The 26,036-nt window shown below is 37.7% G+C and overlaps 2 protein-coding genes across 3 annotated transcripts in view; both read left to right on the top strand.

The window, feature by feature from the left end:
* Nucleotides 1-942: 942 nt before the first annotated feature.
* LOC139938979 (zinc transporter ZIP9-like) lies at nt 943-14,349 on the top strand. 2 transcript variants are annotated; one of them, XR_011786249.1, is made up of 8 exons: nt 943-1,139; nt 2,750-2,855; nt 3,789-4,034; nt 4,376-4,450; nt 4,836-4,918; nt 5,762-5,896; nt 6,847-13,056; nt 13,791-14,349. XR_011786249.1 is itself a non-coding variant. In XM_071934677.1 (7 exons), exons 1-7 carry the CDS (start codon nt 1,044-1,046, stop codon nt 7,087-7,089), a joined length of 984 nt encoding a protein of 327 aa, XP_071790778.1. In that variant the 5' UTR covers nt 943-1,043; the 3' UTR covers nt 7,090-14,349. The 2 variants fall into 2 exon arrangements, 1 of the variants encoding a protein (XP_071790778.1); XM_071934677.1 differs by having other exon boundaries at nt 6,847-14,349.
* A 1,218-nt stretch (nt 14,350-15,567) lies between these two features.
* LOC139938944 (polypeptide N-acetylgalactosaminyltransferase 2-like) overlaps nt 15,568-26,036 on the top strand; it is a 75,047-nt gene continuing 64,578 nt past the window's right edge. The window contains exon 1 of the mRNA XM_071934623.1: nt 15,568-15,852. Coding sequence (XP_071790724.1) covers nt 15,754-15,852 — 99 coding nt within the window. The 5' untranslated portion in view covers nt 15,568-15,753. The remainder of the gene's footprint in view (nt 15,853-26,036) is intronic.

The following is a 26,036-nucleotide window of genomic DNA, read 5'->3' as shown; positions in this document are numbered from 1 at the left end:
TTAGCACTGTGTAGGATTCTGGCCCTGTGCTTTAGCATTGAGTAGGATTCTGGCCCTATGCTTTAGCACTGTGTAGGATTCTGGCCCTATGCTTTAGCATTGAGTAGGATTCTGGCCCTATGCTTTAGCATTGAGTAGGATTCTGGCCCTATGCTTTAGCACTGTGTAGGATTCTGGCCCTATGCTTTAGCATTGAGTAGGATTCTGGCCCTATGCTTTAGCACTGTGTAGGATTCTGGCCCTATGCTTTAGCATTGAGTAGGATTCTGGCCCTATGCTTTAGCACTGTGTAGGATTCTGGCCCTATGCTTTAGCATTGAGTAGGATTCTGGCCCTATGCTTTAGCATTGAGTAGGATTCTGGCCCTATGCTTTAGCACTGTGTAGGATTCTGGCCCTATGCTTTAGCATTGAGTAGGATTCTGGCCCTATGCTTTAGCACTGTGTAGGATTCTGGCCCTATGCTTTAGCATTGAGTAGGATTCTGGCCCTATGCTTTAGCACTGTGTAGGATTCTGGCCCTATGCTTTAGCATTGAGTAGGATTCTGGCCATATGCTTTAGCACTGTGTAGATTGTGGTCCTATTGCTTTAACATTGTGTAGGATTCTGTCCCTATGCTTTAGCATTGAGTAGCATTCTCTGACACTTTCGTCATAAAAACTCATGCTATTCTGCAAACACATTATAATGATCCATGATTAAAAAGGCAGAGGGCGCCCTATCTAGCCCTCCGTTGGTTTTAGCAATCATTGGTTTTGTACAGTACTATATGGAGTAGAGCAGAAAGCACAGAGGTCAATGAGTAGTGTAGAATCCTACTTCGCCTGTGTGGTAAAATTTTTGTTAACATATCTTGCAGGGTATATGCTGGGTTATCAGACTATTTTGCAAAAACACTGAAAACTGATTGAGTACACGTTGACAGCGCACGAACCCACGTACATTGGTAAATGTTGGAACGCGGTGCCAGTAGTAGTCTTTCTCACGTCTAATTAGCTTGGTTACTAATTATTTTTCACGAACTTGATTCCAATATTTTAAGATGGAGGATGCGTGGGGAATATTGGCCCTTTCTTTGGCCATGTTAGTTGGGTGTTTTGTTGCAGGAACAATACCACTCACGGTCCCCCTTTCAGAGGCAAGTAACATTTATAACATATCTTTTAAGTTTTTGTATTGCTCTTGCTCAAGTTGCTCAATTTTCATAAAATATGATACAACTGTATTTGGACTTGTTTGATGAAGGCCTTTTTAAAAAATCTGTATTTATATTACTCTTTGGGGAACCTGTCCGTATCCTGCCACCACTTTTTCACTCATTTCTACAAAAAGAAATATGTTGTTTGATTTTTTCGAGTAAATTTATATTTTTATAGATAAGTTAGGCTACTTATTTTAATATTTATTTTGATACAAGGCCCTAACTATTTTATTTCTCTCTTTTGACATGGATTTTAAATTGTTTTATTATGTCCTTTTCCCGTCGTAACTTCTTGCCCTGTGTTATATAACGCCCAAATTCCCCCCCCCCCCACGGCCACGCAGGTTTTTGTGTGTAACATTTTTGTGTTTTCACTAAAAATCTGTTTTTTTTCTGTGCACATTTCCTTTTTTTTTTACAAATGCTCTTTTCCTTCCCCAGCCTGCCCAGCCCAGTTTATTTCTGACTTTATTACCTTACATTTCTATTGTTTTTCTCTACAGGATTGTTTCTGTTTGTTTTCCTTTTTTGACCATATTTAACCAAAGTAGTTTTGATAACGTAATCCTCCTCTCGAAGGCCGAGCTGAGGGTTGCATTATCGCCAAATAACCAAAGTTGAGTTCGCTTGTTTCAGGAACTTACAAAACTTTAAGAGAAAGCACTTTTTCGTATCATCTAGACACGTTCCGGGGACTGCGAGGGTCAAAGACCCGAGCTACAAATAACTATATTCAAAAAAGCTGCCGGGGTTGATCGATTGGGAGTAACAACCATTTCGCCCATAAGTCAACCCTTTTACAAATCAAACACACACAAAAAGGATCCAGGCTGTATATGTAGCTCCTGCATCCACAAAGTGTATCTCGTGTACCTAGGGGTTGTCATAATTATAATTTCTAGCAATATTCATATTTTTGATTTGTTTACATGTAGCCTACCAACAACCAAGGAAGACTTCTTCTTTTTCTTTGGTTTTTGTGCCAAAGGACATTTAAAATACTACAACTATTTATGTTCAAGGCAGTTAAATTATCTTTTTCAGTAAAATTACAAATTGCATATATTCATTTTATACAAACTACATTTGCTTTAAAGCCATTATACACTTTCGGTAAACAGTATTGTGCAAGTCCCACACTTCGTGTATCACAACTTATATATAAAATAACAATCCTGTGGAAATTTAGGCTCAATCGGACATCGGAGTCGGGAGAAAATAACGGGAAAACCCACTCCTGTTTTCGCGCGTTTCGCCGTGTCATGACATGTGTTTATAACAAATCCGTATTTCTCGTTAACGAGAATTTATATTGTTTTACCGTTTTCTCAAAAATTAAAGCATTTCATGGACTAATATTTCAAGAGAAGTCTTTCACCATTACCTTCTGTAAACCCTGTAAATTATTTGTAAATCTGTGAACTTTTTTTTTTTTTCTGTACCGAAAGGGTCCAATGGCTTTAATTATTGAACTGTTTGAAACATTTACTTTGTTTGAAGGGAATTTGATTAAACCAAGGCTCTTACTGTACTATTTATTCTAACAGAGCAAGTTAAGATTTGTGACAGTTCTTGGAGCTGGTCTTCTTGTTGGAACTGCACTGGCTGTTATTATTCCAGAGGGTGTCCATGCTTTATTTGAAGGAACAGAAGGTAAACCTTGGAATACCAAGTAGCATAGAGTCCACTTTAGATGGACAGTAAGAATGCTGAGTTGTGTCAATATCTGAATTAGTTGACTGGGAGGGATGGTTTGAGCCAAAAAGGTACGAGACACACACACACAGTCATTTTAAGAAACAATTAACAAATAATTGTGGTTGTCCAGTGTATTGTCACTGTCAGTTCGATAAAGTCTTTAATATTAACTAATTAGTTTTATCTTTTGAAGTCCAAATGTCCCCTACAAGTTTTGTTAAGAAATACAAATAGTTTTGTAGACGTGTTTTTTAACCAGTGAAATTTGTGAGCATCAAGTTCCTATTATTATTATTATTACTTATATTTTATTTGCCATAACAGTACAAAACAAAATACATTGACATTATACCCTGAGATGGGCAAGGGACAACAAAAGCAAATACATACTATGATCCGTAGATCTGTTGCCCCACATCTGAGGTACACAATAAAATTAATATAGATTTAACGTACACAAAGAAATAATAAAAGCAGATAATTATACAACCAATAGTAAATAATAAAATATATATCTAATAAGAAAAAATAAATTAAAAATCTAATAAGAATAAAAAATTAGTATAAATAACAGATAAGGTAAGGATAACAAATAAAAGGAAATAAATAAATAATAAAAAGTAAACTTGTAGATAAATTAAAACAGTTTAAAATATTGCACAAGTGATTGGGCTAAAGCTACTTTTCAGTAGATTCATGAGATTGGCAGACAAAAAATGTAAGTGATTTGAGAAAGCTATGATCTACATGTACTCTAATATTCAACCCTTATCAAATCTGTAATACATACTGAATAGCTATTTTAATACCAGTCCATTGTTTGGTATTTAATATTAGAAAACACTTTTGTTTCTAATTTTATATTGCATTGATTTTGTTCACCCTCAGACTCCCATGTTCACCGAGGTGTGAATCTCCCAGCAGTGGCTCCAGATGGTCAAGCACTTGTTGCACAACCAGCAGAAGGAAACCCCCCAGAAGCAAATGGTGACGCCCATCATCATAGTCATGGCAAGAGCAACGAGGAAGAGCTCCATTATGTAATAGGGGTGTCCTTAGTACTGGGGTTTGTTTTTATGCTGCTTGTGGATCAGATTGGAGGCTCCCATGCTCATTCACATTCACAGATGTCAGGTGAGTTTGCTCAGAAATAAACCATTAGAAATATGTTGCAAAGAATCAGTTTTTACAGTTGCCAAGTAAATTGACAAACTCTTCTGTATACAGTCTATAAACCCTTGCATATGACGGCATAGTCCAAAACAGCGCCCTCGTTGACTTCTGGTAAAACCTATGATTGGCTGAGAGTTGCGTGCAGCGCTTACACCTGTGCATGGGTGCCATTATCTTACCTCACCGAAGGCGATCAATGCAAGGGGTTCAATTATATTATCAATGTTCTGGTGTTTATTTTTTGTTGTTGTGTTGAGTGCATAAAAGTAACATACACTATTATTTGTGCATTTACTCTTTAGGAGAAGGTGAAAATCAAGGGAGAACGAGTCGAGTTGGTTTCACAGCAACGTTAGGATTGGTTGTACATGCAGCAGGTAGCGTAGTATTATCTTTTTGGTTATAAAACTCTGTAAAATGCCTCGGAGCCCCTCATCATGAAGAGACCTGTGAAGAAAATTTAATAAATAAATGTAAATTTTCAATGTTCATGATACTAATCTTTTTTGGGACATGCCATATATTTTGTGGGTGAATTTATTGAAACACTTGAGCCAATTTTCTGTTAAAAATAACACATTTCTTACCATTTTTACTTTCAAACTTTCTATCAAAAGAAACTTGTGAACCAGAATTCATCACATTCTGCTAAGCGAAACGTAACTGTGCTAGGCTAATTTCAAGTGCTATGCAGCTCTGTGAAATTAGCACCTGTGTAAAGTTGTGGGTTTTAATGTTTTGTTGTTGTTTATTTCTTCCCAGCGGATGGAATTGCTATGGGAGCTGCAGCAATGGGTCGTACAGATGTTCAAATGATTGTATTTATTGCCATTATGCTTCATAAGGTAAGTTGGTCAATATGAGTTATAAAGAGCTTCATCATGTAAAAGTTTGGGTTGAGTAACTAGAGCTCCCATCTTTTTTTTTATTGTTTCCTTTTATAATCTAATATTTGATCCTTCAGCTCCATTCAGTATAATCCACTTTGGATATAAAAGGAAAGAAAAGGTAAACGTTTTAGATGTCAAATTGGAAATACATTTTAAAGGTGTGTTTAAGTTTACTGAATACGACTACACTCGGCCCCAAGTTCTTCAAAATCAATCGGGGGAGTTTGATGATTTTGATAGATTGAGGCTTATTGAAATTCAACTAGTGGAAGATACCAGTGAAAACTGCTGTTATAAATTACATTTTATATGCACTGTTAGTTAAAAGATTTGAACTGGAAGTGGTCTTGCATACATCTTAATTCTATAACGCAGAAGTAGTGGGGTCAATTTCCATTCGAGTAGCCTGAGGACTTTTCCTCAAACATAGAAATGGCACTGAGTATACATTGCTAATTACACATCGGTGTAAGGGTACAAAATAAAAACTGTGATATTTTTATTTTAGTAGTAACCAAAGTTCCTTCGATAAACAAGATTATACAGTTCTGGCCTGAGCATATTAAGAGTTATAGTTACTGTTCAGTCATTGTATACTTGCCATACTATGGACTCATTTGCGCTTGGTTTGTGGTTATTCCAAACTTGTTGAGTTATTCTCATAAAGCATTTTATATAAGTCCATTCATATCAGGTTCAAAATGTTGGTCTGTATCCTAGACTGTGTGAGATATTAACATACTAGTACCCAGGCTTCATTGATGCAAAGTTGTGTTTCTTTTCATCTGTTTAATTCAGGCACCAGCAGCATTTGGTCTGGTAACCTTCTTAATGCATGAGAACTACCAAAGAAATAGGATACGCAAACATCTTATGATCTTCTCTATGGCGGCACCAGTTGCTGCTCTCGTAACATATTTTGGTTTGAGTCATGTGAGTACCAATAGACATTATCACATAACAGTGGCACACTCAGGAAATACATCTATTACGAAATAAAACACTCACTTCGGTAATGTTGCTTTCTCTTGATGTGCCAGTGTCGGTGAATTTGATGTTTATTTTTATAATAAATTACCCTTTCTCTTTGATAATTTCTATAAAAGACTAATTTTCCTATGGGTGCACCACAAAAAAGGCCAATCAGGGCTCCAATTTGATTTTACACTGGACCGCAAGCCTGAGGCCAGAAGTTTTAGCAGCGGGTTTGTAAATCTTGACACAAAAAAAGTGTTGACTTTCAGTCTGATAAATATGATTGATTGTAGTAAGGTTTGCGGTTACAGCATGTAAAGATAATCTCTAAATAAATTGAGGTGGTTTCTGAATAGAACCGTTGGTTTCAACTCGGTATGCTCTGATCGTCTTCTGGGTTCTTTTCAGAACCATCCCAACTCATTTAGAGATTATCATTACATGGTGTTACTGCAAACCTTACTATATCGTACTTCCACCATGCAAAGTTTCAAATCTTAAATATGATTCTGTTGATTGTTGAAGAATAATTGCCCATGATACAAACAAAATAAATAATCTGTTGGACCTTCTTTAAATTCCAATAGTTCAATTGTTAAGCTAAGTAGGTATTTCAGTACTGGTCCAGTACACAATATTCTGGTTCAGTTAGTATTTTGATGTATACAAGCCTCTTCGATCTAGTGAGTTTTTCCCTTAAACTCAAGCCTATTTTGATCAATCTTGTGATCAATTGAATCATATTTGAAATATAAGTTTTGACAATTAAACAGGAGTTTTCAGAGGTTTGGGGAGTTTTAGTGACGCTTCATTTGTGTGGGTAACTTTTAGGTTTAGCTAGCTGTTTATCTTTTACGAAAACTAAAATAACTAAAATGATTTTTGCTATCTTTATTATTTTATTTCAGACCAGCAAAGAAGCCCTGTCTACATTTAATGCGACGGGTATTTCCATGTTATTCTCTGCTGGGACCTTCCTTTATGTAGCTACAGTTCATGTTCTTCCAGAAATAGCAGGAACTCGCCGAACGTCATCTACAGATCTAGAGGGAAACACAGAAGTCACATCAGGATTTAGCCGTTTGGAGCTTCTTGGTGTGGTTAGTGGATGTTTAGCTCCGTTAATTTTGTCACTTGGACATCATCACTAAGTTGTTTTATATTCATAAGAGAATAGACTGAATCATTAAGCTCTGCTTTCATACATGCATCTCTACACACATTGCGTTGGTAAGACAGTACACTCCTGCAATCGGGGACCCTCCTTTGTTCAACTCTTTATGAGAGCAATCGGGGACCCCCTTTTATTTCTTTGTGACAGCAACCGTGGACCCAATGCCCCTTTTGTTGTAGGTCCCTGGTTTGAATTTGGATACAAACCCACACACATCCACTTTATGCACAACATTTTGGCTACTTCTGCATCCAAAGCTGGCATACCATTTTATGTGATTTCATGAAAAAAAATCACCCACTTCTTTATTCCAAGGTATTTTGTTACGACGCGAACTGATACCACTGAGAGGACCTTGTTACTTTGCAAAACGTGTGAAAGGCAAAGTACATAAATCCGTATAGAAAAACTTTGAAAATTTATACTTTGCATGGTGGAAATACGATAAGGTAAGGCTTGCGGTAACACCATGTAAATGAGTTGGGGTGGTTCTGAAAAGAACCATTGGTTTCACTCAACGTTACGATCAGTATGCTCTGATCATCGAGGAACTTTTCCTGCCATACTCCAAATGCACACTGCACTACCCGAATGTAGTCTATTTGAAATTTGTCATAGTCTTAGCATGTGTCTGATTTGTCCATGCATTAATAGTGCAGAGCTTAATGGGTCGGTCTGTTCATTTTTTATGTTACAGAAGTACATTTCTCACATTTTGCATTTTGTTTTTCTTGTTCAATACAAACATGGAATATTTGAACTTCCACAACGAAGACAAAGATACTTAATTTAAAGCCATTATACACTTTCAGCACAGAAAAAAAAAATAAGTTCACAGATTTACAAATAATTTACAGGCTTTGCAGAAGGTAATGGTGAAAGACTTCTCTTGAAATATTCCATGAAATGCTTTACTTTTTGAGAAAACATTAAAACAATATCAATTCTCGATAGCGAGAATTACGGATTTATAGTAAACACATGTCATGACTTGGCGAAACGCGCGGAAACAAGAGTGGGTTTTCCCGTTATTTTCTCCCGACTCCGATGACCGGTTGAGCCTAAATTTTCACAGGTTTGTTATTTTATATATAAGTTGTGATACACGAAGTGTGGGACTTGGACAATACTGTTTACCAAAAGTGTATAATGGCTTTAACACACTTAACAGAATAGTTGTAAATAAAACGTTGCATCAGTATTGAGTGCACAATGTACAGCTGGGCCCAATTTCATAGAGCTGCTTAACGGTCGATTTTGTGCTTAACGGGTGCACCTAGCAAGTTTTTCATTTCATAGCCTTGCTTAAGCAAGGTTTTTTGCTTAAAACGGCGAGGCAAGCAAGCAAAAAGGGTCCTTCAAGCCCCATTGCTTAAGCACCCTGTTTAAGCGCCGGGCCCAGTTTCAAAGAGCTGCATCCCGTAACGGTCGATTTTGTGCTTAACGGGCGCACCTAGCAAATTTTTCATTGCATAGCCTTGCTTAAGCAAGGTTTTATGCTTAAAACGGCGAGGCAAGCAAGCAAAAAGGGTCCTTAAAGCCCCATTGCTTAAGCACCCGGGCCCAGTTTCAAAGAGCTGCATCCCGTACCGGTCGATTTTGTGCTTAACGGGCGCACCTAGCAAATTTTTCATTTCATACCCTTGCTAAGCAAGGTTTTTTGCTTACATAGGTAAGCAAACAAAAAGGGTCCTTAAAGCCTCTATTTTGCTTAAGCACCCTATTCACAGCGCTTAGTGCAACACTCATTGCAAACGATGTTATTGTGCCGGCACAGCGGTGATTGTACGTAAGCTTGGGCGATATCGACAATATATCGCGATATTCGATATAATCGCGATTAATTAAATTTGACATCTGACAGGGTTCGAAATTAGCGGTCGCCCGATTGCCAAATGCGAGTGAAAATAGCGGCAGGCGACTGAAAACCATTCCTCACTAGCCCGCCGGGCGAGTCAACTAATTATTCCTTTTCACATATAAATGAGGGTTCAGTGGCAAAATCCCACAGAAAACTTCTACTAAAGCTTTTAAATTAGTAAGTTTGACAATTCTAGAAACTTGCTAGATTTAATTTTGTCGTGATCGGGACCGGAATTGCTGTCGTTCGTATCAGAAAACACGTACAATCAATTGAAAACACGATGCACAAACCACATGGTGCCGAGTATCCTCACAATATATAATATCTAGGCACATATGGTTGTCCCAAATTAATTATAGAGCCCTTCCTTTTTTGATAAAATGTTGACAGGGCTTCGAAGTTGGTTCTTGACAGAAAATGTATTACAAAACACCAATATTTTCTGTGGAGAGCCAACTTCAAAGCCATGTCATCATTTTATCAAATGAACAAGGGCTCTATAATTAATTTGGGACAATCACATGTGCCTAGATATTATAAGTGGTTTTCCCCAACATAAAGGAAAGAGCCCTTGTTCATTAAATAAAATCTTGAAAATGCTCTGAAGTTGGCTCTTGACAGAAAATATAAAAAACACCCATATTCTTTGTAACCTTTGACCTTGGCAACAGTTACCAACCAACATTAAACTAACACCATTTGTAAAAACAAGTCCAGTCTATCTCTTGACCAAAATTCGTTTTAGGGACCTATCCCCTTCATGGTTTGCCAACATTTTGAAATTGGGGGATATTTCTCACTTTCGGTTGCCACAGCAATGCATAAGTATAGGCATGTATTGTGAACTTTTGATCTGTAATATTTGTTAGCGCCACTCAAATCCCATTTGGTTTTTGCTTTTTATGTGTTGCTGAGAATCTATATAATCATAAAACGCAGACAACTTAATGGGATCATATTGGCGCGTGGATTTCTAGACGACGCAAAATCGCCCGAAATAGGCAGTAGTGTAGTTTCATATGACCTTTGACCTTTGTTATATTGGCGGGGCCAACATGATCCCAATTATTTTTCAATTGAAATCTGTTTAGGAACACTCAACTTAACCAAATACAAGAAAACATTGATGGGATCTTGTTGGCACAGATACTTACAGTGATGAAAAAAGTGAATGTTGTGCCAATTTAGGCCAAAATGTGTGGAATGACAATACTTTAGAAAATTTTCAAAAAATCTTTTGACATGCAAGTTGCAGAGATCCCAAGATTCTTTTTTCATTTGTCATTAGATGAAAACTGTTCCAATACCCAGTTGCCATAAAAACAATTTTTTGTTGTTGGCGCGCGAAGTTATGGAGGTGCGAAAACGCAATATATTGGTAAAATTTGAACTTTGACCTCTATTATCTCTCTGCGCCAACGAGATCCCACTCACTTTACACTTAAATTTGTTTTAGGGATGCAAGCTCTTTCATCTGAACTTGTTCAATTCATGGGATCCTATAGGCGCGTTGAGTTATGAGGCGTTGAAAATGGCACGAGGGCACTGTTCGTCAAAGGTTCAGGTGCGCGTAACATGATGCGCCAACGAGATCCCAAATTTTTTTTTTTACTTTTGTTATAAGCCCAACTGGAGGTTTCAAAAAATGTTTTACTTTTTCTGGGATGACCTTGGCGCACGTTTTTGTGTTTACAGGGAATGTACTATTCGTTTCTTGAGGGCTTTTTGGCCCAAACTTTGATAACTGGTAACTCCAAAACCGAAAGCGTCAGCAAACTAAAGTTTTGGATTTATTCGTTTGGTATGATGGTGTATCACTCTAATTTTTTGGAAGAAGATCTGTGAACCCATGAATCACACCCCCCCCTAATTTGGTACATTCTTACAGGCAGGGACTCTTAAGCAGCCCTAGGCCATGCACACAGTGCAAAATACACTGCCTTCTTCTGTTTTGCTTAAGCAAACGATCTAAAATCTCTGCGCGCAGATTGTTTACGTGCTTAAGCTCGTTTACGTTTAGCATGGAATCCGAATGGTTTTAGGCAATTATTTTTGCTACGTTAAGCGAAAAAATTTGCTTACCGTTAAACAGCTCTATGAAATTGGGCCCTGTACTCACTATGCAATTTATTTGGGGACTTAATTACTACATATTTTATGGTCATGCTTCTGCTTGTTAAAAGGAAGGTACACGTTTGGTAATTACTCAAACCAAATATTAACTTTAAACTGACTTGGTAACGAACATTGGAGAGCTGTTGATAGTATAAAACACTGTGGGAAACGACTCCCTCTGAAGTAACGTAGTTTTTGAGGAAGAGGTAATTTCTCACTAAAATATTAAAAGACTTCTAGCTAGAAGTCTTTTATTCCTATCTGAAAGCACACTAATGCGTCCAACAAGGGTGTTTTTTCTTTCATCATTTTCTCGCAACTTCGATGAGCAAAGCCCAAATTTTCACAGGATTGTTATTTTATGGTTATGATGGGATACACCAAGTGAGAACATTTGTCTTTGACAATTACCAAACGTGTGCAGTACCTTTAACTTAAGTTATAACTTAAGTTTTAACTTAAAAACGTTTTCTTCAAAATTCTTCATACTGCTTCCTGAAATTGGGGAGGAATATTTTCAAGTTTGTGAACCGAACATATTTTGTAAAAGACTTGAATATTAATTGTTATTCTTTTTAAATTTGATGAGGGAAACTACAGTGTAAATATTAAATACTTTGGGTGGAACAAAGGAAAATTGACTTGAACTTGGGACATGAACGAGCTGGTTCTCATTATTAAGAAGGGGATTTATGTAAAAATGTTGGACTCTCCTTCATATATATTTGGTCCCAAGTCTTCTCAGAATTTCTGTCGGTCATAAGAAATGCCTATAAAAGATGAAATGAGTGATCGGTTGGAAAATTGCAGATGTTTGTATGCCATCTTTAGAGCTGGAAGTAAAATTTTGCACCAACGTAGTACCTTACTAACAGAATAATCCACTGAAAACAGGTACTTCATTTAGGATGGAATGTTATTACAAATTGTAGTAAACACTGCCAAGATCTTGAACATCTTTACCCAAATCTGTCCACAGACAGCTTTACAAAACATACCAGTACAGAACTGGTAAATATTTCTGTCTGAAATTACATAAATATTGTGAAAATATGTTTTATTTCAATCGAGGAATAGAAGTAAGCGTGATATCCCGGACAAAACATTTACTTTTTTAGGTTCTCACAAAAACCTGGCTATCAATTTCTTGAATTGTTCACATTTTGGTTGTAATGTGCGTTTATTGCTGAGAGATTGGATTTAATGTACTGAGTAACAAACTTCCATTGAAACAAATCTGAAACATTCTTGTTCAAATATTTGTATATATTTGTTTTATAATGGAATGAATCCTCGCATCAAATGAGATCCATTTTGTATGGCACATAATCTAAAGCTTCTAGCAATGTCAAAAAATTGGGAATACAATTTCTGTTTCCCACAAAATGTTGATGGTCAATTTCACTTTACATTACCAATCATTCACATTCTTAGTTAATATGTATGGAGTCAACAACTGTGCTGTACTGTTGAGGATTCCAATTATTTCTTGCCTTCAGATTTACTTGAAAATTATTGATTTTTGACTGGGGAAAATCCTTTTGGTGTCTTTAAAAGAACAATTCATTTTGCCTCACCGACTGTAACCAATACCTACTATGGCAACCATGCTGGAAACTTGCAAACACACAATACAGCAAACCAGATCAGCTTTCAGTCTTATGTCATTGCAACACACAATAAAGCAAACCAGAGCAGCTTTGTCTTATGTCATTGCATTTTTATATTATTTTTAGGGTCACTGTGCTGACTGTGATTTCCAATTTCTGAAAGCTGTAAGGTACAAACAAAATTGCTTAGCAAAGAAAAAACTTGCTAAGCTAAAGTGGTTAACAATCAAAGAACTGTTTAGTGTGTATTGTTTTTGACTGATTCCTGACAAATCTTTAAGTTCTAAAATGTTATTTTGAGGGAATGACATGATTGACTAAAATGTTATTTGTTCGAAGGAGTAAAAAACAGTAGGTTCTATTTAGCCTTGCTCAAGGCAGTCGCATTATTCGCTCCGAAAAGACGCAGCTGTAAACCCACCCGCCGTATACCCTGTGCATGGTGTGTGCGATCACACCGAATGACCCACCCGTATACACACTGTCACATCGCACGAATACTGTTCACACAAGTCATCGCACTCGTACACCACTAACCGCATGCGGAGGCCGTCAGGCCGACAGCCTTGTCGGGTCTGTATCTTCCAGTTTTAATGTGTTGTATTGAAAAAATTCCAATAGTGGACGAAATTGGGGGGGCTCTAGGATATGCTAGTATGCAGCTCATGAATATGTATATCGTTCGTCAGACCTATCAGACAACACAGGATGTGAGGCAAATGAATTATTCATTTTGACGTCCAATCACGCACTTCCCTTATCACGACCTTTGGACCCTATCATGCGTCCGTGGTCCTGGTGTGTGAGGTAAACATGTCTCGTCTTTCGCGGGCATTATGGTAATGAGCTGACCGTGGGAACTCTTCGCTTATTATAGTAATGAGGTCAGTGGCTTCAACACAGATCCTACAAGGCTGTCGGCCTGACGGCCTCCGCATGGGATGCGGATAGTGTACGGGGGCATCGTGTCGTGCGATGTTACGCACAGTGAATACGGGTGGGTTTTACGCACAGTGAATACGGGTGGGTTTTTATACAGCGGCGGTCTTATTTCGGAGTGAATAATTCGACTGCCTTGAGCAAGGCTAGGTTCTATTTTGAAGGAAATAAAATGTTTTCAAGGAACATGATAAGATGTTGATGTAACAAGGTTTTCATCCTTTGTTTGACCTGTACATCTGGCCCCCAAGCAAAGCGTGTATGGTTGATTTGGCATTGCATTATGGAATCTGTCAAACACATGCACAACTAGGTGGTGGAAATTTGAGGATGGGTTGGGGGGTTGGCTTTTTTGAAAAGTATTTCAAAGGTTTTGTCAATCCTGAATTTACAGGAAAATGGTGTTCAAACGCCTGATTTGTTTTATGAGTACAGTACAAAACCTTCTATGAGCCATTCTGAGATATGGTGAACGTTAGAGATGCACTGTTTGGCTTATGGACGAGTCTGCCTGTGTACACCCGAACCAAATGGTGTATTCCAATGGCATTCACCATATATCATAAAGCTAAATGGAAAATATTATTTTGTGTCAATTTATATTGCTTTTATTTTGGGTGGGTTTATTTTTGTAAATAAATTTGAAAAGTTGACGGTAAGTTGATAAATAATCATGTACTTTCAGTTGAGACTATCTAATAAAACATAAGTGGATAATGGAAGTCTTAACCATAGCCTACAGTTTAATGTGTGTTTCCTTAAGGTTTTTTCCTCAACATTTATAGAGGAAACTTTGAATTCGAGAGAGAGATAAATGAAATGCACTTTAAAAACATACATATTTACTCAGTGCGAAACTTGAGCCTCATGATAAAAGTGTTCAAAAACATGGAGAGACATTTTATGCTGTGTCCCCCGCCCCTTTAGGATAGAGTAATAAAGGTGGCCAAAGACAAGGGGACCTGATATTGTGTCACCCACCTTTCAAAAAGGGGGATGGGGGGACACGTCCCTTCCACTCTTTAAGGCAGGGGGGGGGGGGTGGGGTGCAAATATGTCATTGATGGAGCATTCGGGTGAGAAGCCTTTACAGCATGGGGTCCAGGCCCACTTAAGAGCCTGGGAAAATTTTGCATTTAAGATGCTCTGTGGTGCAATCTTAGGCCAATTTTGTGAGGGGACATTTGAAATAGTGTCCCCCACCCTTCAGAAAGTGGTGTCATTCGTGTCCCAAAGGATTAAAGCCCATGGTTGGACACGAGGTTTGTCTTACACAGTGCAATACTTGGGCTTCATGATAAAGGTCTTCAAAAAGATGGCGGGGGGAGGGGGGCATTGATATTGTGTCCCCTATCCTCAAAAAGTTGGGGGGGGGGTGACTTGTGCCCCTGTCCCCCTCTTGAGTTTTCAAGGGATAGAAACATTTTCTGGGAGAAAATAAATACCTGACACTGTGTAGTTTTTAATTTGTCAGTCTGTCAGTCTTATAAATTTAGTAGATTATAAAATGAAAAACTATCCCTAACTGTCCCTATCCAGCCAACCCCTGCCCCGCCCCTAACGATACTAAAACTATGATCTTGTTACACTATCATGACAACCTCATGGTTCAAGGGGAACCCCCCCCCCCCCCCAACCCCAACCCACCCCCAACCTACCCCCAAGCATTTGAATGTTTTTAGTGCAAACAGGAAAATTTTCGAAACTTTTGACTCGTAAACTGTGATGGAATAAATAAATTGAAATGACAGAATTGAATATTCTTTCCATCACCCCCCCCCCCCCCCGGCATGGCCATTTTTTTTAACCTTCTTCTCTGTTATGTGCCGCCCTCATGTGGTTGACTTTTGTAGCGGCACACTAGATATGGCGAATGTTCACAGCTGACTATATTTTTGTCCCCATTGCCTGGCTGCACACACATGACAACAGTGGTGCACAGTACACGTCGACAGTACACACATGGACTGTGGTCTGAAACGAGACGAATGTAAACTCAATCCCGTCCGTGTGGTGTGTTGGCATACTTTGACTTTACAACTTTAGTATATTTTGGTATTGGCGGAAGTCTGTGAGCAGTGTGAGCCTTATTTTTTAGCTATTCTCAGCCACCATGTTGCGACGAAATACTCGGGTGATTATCTTGATGACTGTAGCTTGGATTGTGGGGATGTTTCTGTACCTTCACAGCTCTCAAGACGATGAGGAAACGGTGAGTATTTTAACGATAACGGCAGGCAGCTGAGCGCTGGCTTGCTGGGTGGCCGGGCGGCTAGCTTGCTGGCTCTGTCAGTAAACAGTCCGATTAGACCGCGGTGGTGGTGGTTGCTTTTTGGTACAAAAGTAAACTGGGAATAAGTGTAGTCGTTACCCCCTACGTATTGTTTCATGTACTGTAGTGTAATGCACGCAGTAACACACGGTGTTAATAAACACTAATTCATAAATACCTACGCTATTCCTATATTGGTGGAGAGCGTGTCACGAGGGTGTGTATAAACCTATGTTTATGACCAGTAAAAAGTGTTGAAACATGGGCATGACACGCAAGCTTGCACCTGTAGGCCTACTTATAAGACAGTTTCTTCATTCCTATTGGTCGAGAGCAACGGCCGGGACAGTTGTGCCACATCACGCGATACGCGCGATGCGAACAGTATTCCCTTATAAGGAGTTGTTTACCTGAGCGAGGGTGACGGAGAGCCTTACCATTTCATAGCTGGAGGGGTGTTGTGTTGAAATAAATCATTGAACAATTATAATTTTTGTATTTATTTTACTTTTTGACCGAAAGTGTTGATGTTTTTTGACCAAAAAGGTATATATATGAATGGGAATCAAAGTGTGTTGAATCAGTTTTCAACTAGTGGTTTAAACCCGCCGAGGCCTGGTTCTTGATAATTTACCGTGACTTTGTCTCGGTAAAATTATCAAGAACCAGGCCTCATTGGGATTAAACCACTCATGAAAACCTCTTCACCACACATTGATTCCCTTATTATTAATGTTTAACTTGTTGTTTGAATTTGATTTGTTTATTAAAAATAATATTATAAATAATTCAAAAGATTATTTAATTTATAAATTTACATAGGCTGACTCTAACTAGTTCTTTATCTTATTTTAAAAAAAAAATTAAAAAAAATTAAAATATTTGTAAAATTGGCGTTAGTGAAGCTCAGTTCATACTTCCTGTTAATGCTTAGCGACTTTTGACGTCACAGCCCTGTTTTCGCTGTAAACTTTACGATTTGATTCGCAGGAAGTTAGTATGTCTGGCTTTGATAGATTACTTTACATTAATTAGAGAAGAATGAAATGTTACAAACCTGCCGCAAGCCTTGTTGCAATAACTGTCCCTCAATTCTCCTGACAACAGTTGCAAGTGAGTGGAGTGGTCTGCGACGACTGGTGGGATGGGGGAGGAAGGTTCTTCAAATATTGCAATTAGAGCAGTAACTAGGGGCAGTTTACATTAAAACTAAAGGCTCACAGGGGAGTCTTATTATACAGTTTCTAGGAGAAGTAGGGCAGTTATATCTTGTACTCTATCTTGACTCTTGTGCATTTAAAATATTACCTTTTTTTTTGAGCACCCAAATGTTCTTTGAGCTGGCTGGGATGGCTTGTTATCAAGCAAGTTTATGACCCAGGATGTTAGAAACAATAACCGATCTGTAGTGTGACTTCAGTCCTACTGATATTCATATTAAGCCATTTCTAGACGATAGCATTGTGTTGCCATTTATAATCTAATCTGTACAGTGTATCTCTGAGAATGTTGGGCAGTGTTATTTTTCAAACATTGATGATTGTGGGTTTTATGAAAACATTGTTTACCTGTCGTTGATCATATCGACATTAGACTTGATGCATTGAGAGCCATGCTTTGTTTCCCCAGGCATAGATTCTTACCTTGATGCCATAGGCCTACTCAAACTTTTGACACATTAGTAACTAGTCAACACTGCTTGGTACTTTGTATGTGAGTCACTTAAACGTTAAATTGAGTCTGAAATAGACTGTGCAAGTCTCGCGCAGATTTGAACTTCGTGAGTTGTACGTTGGGGAGATTTTGTTTCGTCCATTACTTTAATTTAATATAGTTTATGACCATAAAAATGACATATATTGTTAAAATGTAATACTAATTAACAACATATATAAAAGTAAAAATAAAGTCAACATAATAACGAAGAAAAAACGATATTTGAACTTGACCTCAGGTCAGGTTACTTGTACAAAATTAAGAATTTGTGCCCATCTCCGATCACGAAACTTACGCAGACGCTTGTTTTGGTCGCGCGGGGTGAAAAGCTTTTTCATTGGTCGTTTAGGGGTCGGCTTTCTCTTTAAACTGCGTTTATCTAACGCCCTTGCGACCATCGTGCGTTCGCGTATAAACCAGCTTTGAGTAGTTTCACATTTGGGCGTAGATTTACAAAAGGGGTTTCAAAAAATTTAAGATTAAACAAACATCCTTGTCCCAGAGTTTTACTTTTGTCTATACATACACTTTATCCGATAATTGTGTATTTGTTTAAAAAGCTAAAACTAATTTAAACAAGCTCTATAGGGTATTTTTGTTGTTCAGATTCAGCATTAAAAATAAATAAAAGCAAAGATTTGATTCATAAAAAAAATAAAGTTCTTCAGTTGTCGTGTTTTCTCGCTCCGGTGCGCGCGAGACTTGCACAGTCTATTGAGTCACTGCTTGTGACTTTCTTTCGATGTCACTTAATACAAATTCTGGACTTGAATCCCAAATAATTCTTGAAGGGATTTGGAGCACAGCACTAAGCAGTTTGGGTAGGTGGTGGGGAGGTTGCCAGGAATGGTTTGGGTGGACACTGATTTAGTGCGGTATAACTTGTGTGGAGAACTTGGATACTGGCTCTTGAGACTCATTGAGTGACAATGTACATTGTACTTTGATTGGATTAAATTTTATGTAAATAGTACGTAGTTTACAGAAAAACAATACACTTTGCCTGTTTATGAGATCACAGCATTAAAACTGTTCCCAAATGTAACTTTTACAGCCCAAACTAAAATGCATTCTGCTTGATTTTCCATGAAGATTGTCATTGACATTCAACCCTTTAACCCCTTAAGCTCAAATGTGGGACATGTCGTCATGTTAGACTGAAACGTGGGACATGTCGTCATGTATGAAGAGTTAGATTTATCGTACAAACTGTCTGAAATGTAAAGTAAAATGCACATAGATGCAGGCACACTCTCAAAGTCTCATGGTAATGTAATCTTCAGTTTTATTCAATGCAAGTTTGCCCCAAATAAGGCTAAAGCCACTCTTTCTCTTTGTAGGGGCATGCACTACAAGAACTAGACACAATTGTATTTGTGCACAAATGCATAGCTGTTTTGTTAGTATCATTTTCAAATTAAACTCATGGGAGTTGAAGGTATCCTCTTAAAACTGTCCAGATTGTTGGATGGAGGGAAACATGCACCAGACAACAAGTCTAAGCTACTAACACAGGTGCTCTATGTACAGTACAGTGCCAATGTACCCATTTGCATGATACCGGTCTGTTGACTAGTGTTTCAGCAAACACTCTACTGATAACCAATCCTTGAATTACCCAAACATTACTTCAATAATGCGCCCCAGGACCACCATAATTTGGCTCATGCGGCTCATAGAATTGAGGGATACTATTTCGCTCATGCCAACCATGAAAATTAGGTCAGAGCAATTCCTTGCAGGACTTCCTAAGAACAATAATGATAGATTTTGAAGGCATATTGTCTGCACTTTGATTGGAATGCGGACATGGGGCTGGGGCTGTCCAACCAACCTTGAATAAGACTAATATTTGCACTAAATGTTTGTGTCTCACTTAGTGTTTTGAAAGAGCTTTATTTGGTATATTTGAACTGCATTCTAGACACTAAAAGGTTCCTTGAACTTCAAAAGCAGGTTTAGAAGTTGTATACAATAATATTGTACAAGTAGTGTTTTTATTTTGAGAAAAAACAACAACCTTTGATGATCACAATGTAGGATTCAATCAAGTAACATAAATGCTTTGACTCTTGCATTATCTTTTCTTTTGAAATGATTGCTGCTTTTTTAGTGACTGGCTAGTGGGACCAGAGTCCAATTTCAAGCTGAATGCTTACTGTGCAAATTCTGATATAAAACAAAGTAAATTAGGCTGGTAAAAATTCTCCTTTCAAATAAATTGTCATAGAACCAGCCAAAGGCTGATGTAATTTTTCATAACATTTGGACCTGTTTCATTCGCCATCCTTAGAAGTCTGACGATGACTATTTTTAAAATGAGTCCAAACATTAAAAAACAAACTTCATCAGTTTTTTGCCATGTTATAATTTTATTTTTATTTGAATGCAGAACAACAATGTATGCACTAACAGCCTATATGTAGTGCATTCACAGCCCATAATTCTTTGGTTGTAATCATAATGCAGAAGTTTGGCACTATGCAATTGGACCCAGTAGCTTTTAATTTCATATTTTAAATTATGATCCTTTCAAGTGGCACTAAACTGAAACATTGTAACCAGCAAGACTGACCAGTTGAAGAGATTGTTGTCCTCGGCTGTTATGATTAGCATCTTGTCAGTTCTAAGAGAATGCTGGTAGCCTGGGGGCTGTCTGTGTGTCTTGTGGATGCACTGTGACTGTTTTTGATGTTACAACAAATATGGAAAGCCACTTTCCATTTAATTGGCTTGTAGCTAATTTCCATCTGGAAACATGTTTTGTGCAGTCGGTGTACAATGTACACATTGCACTATATAGTCAGTGTAATGTACAGTGGAACAGTATTTGTTTAGAGTAGTAACATGATGGTAACAGTTACACGGTACACCCCTACTCCTTGGATTTATAAATTACATGAAGCATGATGAAAGAATGATTTTGTTGGAATAGCTGTCTGGAATTACAAAATTTGCTTTGTTTAAAATTTCAATTTTATTATAAAGAGATACAGGTGCAATTTACTTTTGTTGAAAACCTCCCTTGAAATCATAAATGTTGATCGTCTGCTCGTTGTCTGCTTAGTTTAATACCTCTTTCCCATATGAGTTTGAACCCAAAAGGCCTGTGCTTCTGTTTCTTTCTTGCATTGTTCAGTTCTGAAACTTGGCTGAAGGGTGATAAAAGGGATCTGTGTGACTAGCGCACAGATGATGGGCACGAGGTTGGCTGTATCCGTTCAGACTGTTCAAATAAACACATAATACTAGAGAGAGGTACAACATCGTTTAATTTCCCAATCTCTTGCATCGGATTTTGTCTTTAAACTTGTTAGTAAATTACACTTTCAGCAGGCAGTAAAATTGTTACACTGCCACAATTCTTAACAATGAAAAATACAATAAATAGTGTATAGTGTTGTTGTAAAATAAAGTACAGTGGCAAAAGTCTGTTTATTTTTATGTTATTGTTAGAATATTTCTGTACCATTAAAACTTCTTTGAGTCGTAAGACCTATGACAGTCTAACTCTAATGGAGTGATATTTTTTGAATTCTAGTCTTACCCTACATACATGTATTTCATTTAGCTGAGTATGCTGTATATTTACAAATGGAATAGTTTCATGGACAGCAATTGTTCATAGACCTTTTCGCAAATACTGGGGCGCGTGCGTAAAGCTTGGAATTAGGTGCATTGTGGTCTTGCTGGTATCCAAATTTGATCCATATCTGTCCCACAATGCACCTCATTCAACAGTCTGCGCTTGCGCATTGGTATTTGCGATAAGGTCTATAGCAAAATTAGCCTAGACATATTTTGAATGTTTGTTTGTTTGTTTGTTTGTTTGTTTGTTTGTTTGTTTGTTTGTTTGTTTGTTTGTTTGTTTGTTTGTTTGTTTGTTTGTTTGTTTGTTTGTTTGTTTGTTTGTTTGTTTGTTTGTTTGTTTGTTTGTTTGTTTGTTTGTTTGTTTGTTTGTTTGTTTGTTTGTTTGTTTGTTTGTTTGTTTGTTTGTTTGTTTGTTTGTTTGTTTGTTTGTTTGTTTGTTTGTTTGTTTGTTTGTTTGTTTGTTTGTTTGTTTGTTTGTTTGTTTGTTTGTTTGTTTGTTTGTTTGTTTGTTTGTTTGTTTGTTTGTTTGTTTGTTTGTTTGTTTGTTTGTTTGTTTGTTTGTTTGTTTGTTTGTTTGTTTGTTTGTTTGTTTGTTGTTTGTTTCATTTCCATTCATACAATTAATAACCAAGTAACTTTGTTCATTTAGCTGCTGCTATATTACATGTATAAGGAAAATTGTTCACTGTGTTGTTATTGTAACATAAATTCTGTTTGAAATGTTGATGGGAAGTACTTTTAGAAAGAGCATCCAAAATGTATTTCCCAATAGTATCACCTTGTTTGACGATCAATACATCACATTTTAGGCCTATAACATGATCAAGTAAAGTTTGTCAAACAGTTGCATTTTATTCCTTTAAACGTATAAAAACCAACAATCTAAAAAAACCATAAACATTTCCTAGAAAGCTTCCGTCCGGGGAAAAAAAGAAACCTCAATTGCCTTTTGGAAATACTTCTCTTTTTAAAAACCAACTGTATAAAGGTCTTCAAAAAAAACCTGGCAGGAATTTTTTGTAGACTACCGGTATTTGTAATGCACACAATACTGCTGGGTATTGTGTTGGCTGAACAGTCTACCATCAGGGGTCAAAGTGCGTTCAGCAAAGGGACATTTTTCCTTGAACAACTTTTCTATTTTGCACAGGTGGGAGTACATGTGTATGTGGGATTTAACTTGCACATTACTTTACCAGCTTTGGGAGTCAGTGGTTTACAATACATGTAGAACCATAGCCATTATAAGACCATTAAATTCAATCTCCCAGGATTTTTTTTCTAACAAATTCTGAAAGTTTGTCTAGAGCAAAACTGGTTGATGTTTTGTGGTTATATTAGACCCAGTGGATCATTGTGGTGCTAAGCTTTCTCTTGTTTCTAAAAGGTAAAAATAGTTCTGAAAAAACCCCAGGCCTGGAATGTTATCTTTGAATATTGTTGAAAGGGAAAAGTCATTTTCATTTTGCAAAGGGCACTTCCATTGGAAAATCTTAAAGTCAATGGGAAACTTTTAAAGGGCACCAAGGCCAAGACCAGGGGCAATAGAGGCTGCCTCCATGGTCTGCATGCTATTCTAGGCCGGAGACCCTGTTGATTTGGACAAGTGGCTCTAGGCTACTAGTCTAGGCATCATCAGATAACTGAATGAATTGTTGAGAATGTTGAGGAGAAACTACCCAGCACTTCTTCTTCCAAGATAAGATGAACTTGAACTTCCCTCTTGAAGTGGAGCAGCAATTTCCTTCTGGTAGGGGCACTACTATGAGGAAAATGTAACTTTGTATTGAAACCTTGCAAATAGGGCACCACAGCAAAAGCACAGGGCAGTACGGCAACTTTACAGTGAGAGTGCTGTGTGTTATTTTGAGGCATGTTCTCTAGGCATCATCAGGTGACTGAATGACATGTTGAGAATGTTGAGGAGAAACTAACCAGTCCAACTTCTTCCTAGAAAAGATACTACATTGTACATCTGGGCCCAATTTCATGGCTCTGCTTACCGCCGAATTCTGCGCTTACGATCACGATTCCCCGCTTACGTGTAAGCGCCGAATTTCTGCGCTAGCCTTGTAAGCGTAGAATGCTTAGTAACGCGGAGTACGCACGCGCAGAAGCCAAAATTCGTCGCCAACCCGTGAAATACGCTTGCCGTTAGCACAGAATTCCCTGCTTCCGTAAGCGCCGATTCTGTGCTTACGGTAAGCAGAGTCATGAAACTGGGCCCAGGTGTTCTTGTCTTAAACTTGTTCAATGACTATAGCCATCAGGACAGTTAGCCGATCATTTCACTAATCCATCAGCTTTTACCTAGTCCGTACTTTATACTCTATTGGGATGTTTCTCTTCACTCTACATAGCCAGCCCGACTACTTGGAGTTAAATTTGACTGGTCCTCAGGTGTTATAACTGGCATTTGGCCAGCAGACAACTGTTAAGGGAAAACACTTCGGTGTACTTGGAAAGGTTACTTTGATCAATCTTCACTATACAATGTTTGATAAATTCATTTAGTGTTCATTATGTAGGAAAAGAGCTGAATGTGTGAAAACCAAATCTTCAATACAACTTTCAGTATCTGTAGATAACGCCTCGGCTCAATTTCATGTCTTACAATAACAAAGAATCTAAAGTTTGAAGTGCAGATCATGTTCTTCACCTAATGTGGAAATACCCAAGGCCAGAAAAATCCTCAGTAGAGAATGTATACAATGTTTTAGCCTTTGTAGGGCATGGACTGTAAATCATGTACTATGCAGTGCACCATTAATTCTGGTCATTCACTCTTGATAAAACTGGGGTAGAGCAGTGTTAATTATTAACAAAGTGGAACTGAATGTTCATTCGAGAGAAACTTGACAACTCAATTTCTCATATTATAGGCCTACTGCAAAAGGTATGATATGCACTACAGAAACATTGGACTACATTGCAGGTCATGTACGCTAAACCCATATTATACAAACAACCACAAAAACTGAAACTTTGAAGACACGGTAAAAAAGACAGATTAATAATAGCTCTATGATTCTTTACACTGTACTCTTACAAAGGTTACCAGGGTTGATGAATTACCACCTGGTACATATGTCAGAAAGCTGTCTTTACACAGTTCATGCTGAGAAATAATCTCATGAAGAATAATATTCCACACAATGTTGCACTTAATCCATCCAGCCTGTTGGTTTTCAGTACTGGGTGTTAAATAGAGGAATTAATTACATTGTCTTTGGCTAAGTCCAATCACACATGGCACTAGGCACCCCCATGTGTCACAGCAACAGTTTGATCTTAAAAGGTGAATTACTTTTTTTCATAATCACAAAGCTGTTGGGTGTGGAGTTATTATTGGTGAAAGACCCTTTAAACCATGGAGGTACTGGCTTATGGTATTTTGTTGACTAAGTGTAAATTCAGACAGCACTGTTGGTGTTCTTTGACCTTTGACTTTCTGCTCCAAGGTCAGTCTATTTTGGACTTGCCACCTGGCTCCAAACAATGGTGACCAAACCTTCATATAATTTTATGTTTTTTTGGTTTTATTTCACAAATCTGTGTTTGCTTTGCAACTTTCTGGAAAGATGCCATATAATTAGGGATAAAAACAGTCTTGTTTCATTTCATATACATATAGCAACATTTTGAAAGTCCAGAGGTTTCATTTTAGGCTATATTTAAAGTGAAGTCATTTTTTAGATGAGAAAATAGAATTAGCTGTTGCAAACTGCTTCCAACAAAAAATGGTAAATGCAAAAACTAGTTAATGGATTGACGTTTCAACCCTAGCAGAGTCTTTCTCGAAAGATATAGACCTGACGTGTCAACCCTAGCAGAGTTTCTCGCAAATCCATGACCTGATGTTTGGACCCTAGTAGTAGAGTCTTTCACGAAAGTTAATATCCTGACGTTTCGACCCTAGCAGAGTTTTTCTCGAAAAGGTACTTGCCTGACGTTTCGACCCTAGCGGAGTCTTTCTCGAATGCCCTTGAGAAAGACCGAGTCTTAGGGTCGAGGTGCCAAGCCATTAACTATTTTGTTCAATATTTTAGACGTAACATTAAATTCAAGTCATACTATGTTGAAATCTATACAAGCCCACCCCAGCCGATTAGATTACCTGTTTTTTGTGTTTGAATTGGCTTTTTTTTCCCGTTATGAAAAGGATTGAACTTTACACGATTTAGCGTGTACAATTACTGTGCTTTACCTGTAATGTATATTGTTGCAAAAAGGCACAAGAACTATTAAATGGAAGTCAAGACCTATTGAACTTTGATTCTATTTATTCTTGTTGATATGGGGGGGGGGCCCTGCAAGGTTCATACTTTGCTCAGTTTCTGAACTAATAGAACCATGAATTAGAATCACTAGTATTCTCACTTGGTGTATCCCAACATATGCATATAACAACAAATCTGTGAAAGTTTGGACTCAATTGGTCACCGAAGTTGCAAGAGAATATTAACAGAAAAAACACCCTTGTTGCACAAATTTGTGTGCTTTCTTCAGATAGATAAACAAAGGCTTCACTAGGCCTGAACACTTTTAATGTTTGAGTTAGTGATTACCTCTTTCTCAAAAGCTACGTAATTTCATTCTTTTCTTTTTGCATGCTAAATTTGTTAATAACCAATAATGTCCAGTGCCTTTAGTATAAAGAGGTTTAGAATTAAACCTTGGTCTAGCCTTGGCCTTGGTTTTTATTTCACACAAAAAATAATACCTGTTCATAAACTCATCCCTGTACGAAAAGCAAAGACTGAAGCAACGATTGACCTTTGAATCGTAATCTAGTTTGTTGTCAAACAATGAGAGTT

This window comes from Asterias amurensis, chromosome 1, assembly GCF_032118995.1.
Source record: "Asterias amurensis chromosome 1, ASM3211899v1".
In the NCBI taxonomy this organism is placed as follows: Eukaryota; Metazoa; Echinodermata; class Asteroidea; order Forcipulatida; family Asteriidae; genus Asterias; species Asterias amurensis.
Note: the sequence above shows the minus strand (reverse complement) of the source record. Positions and strands in the feature narration are given on the sequence as shown.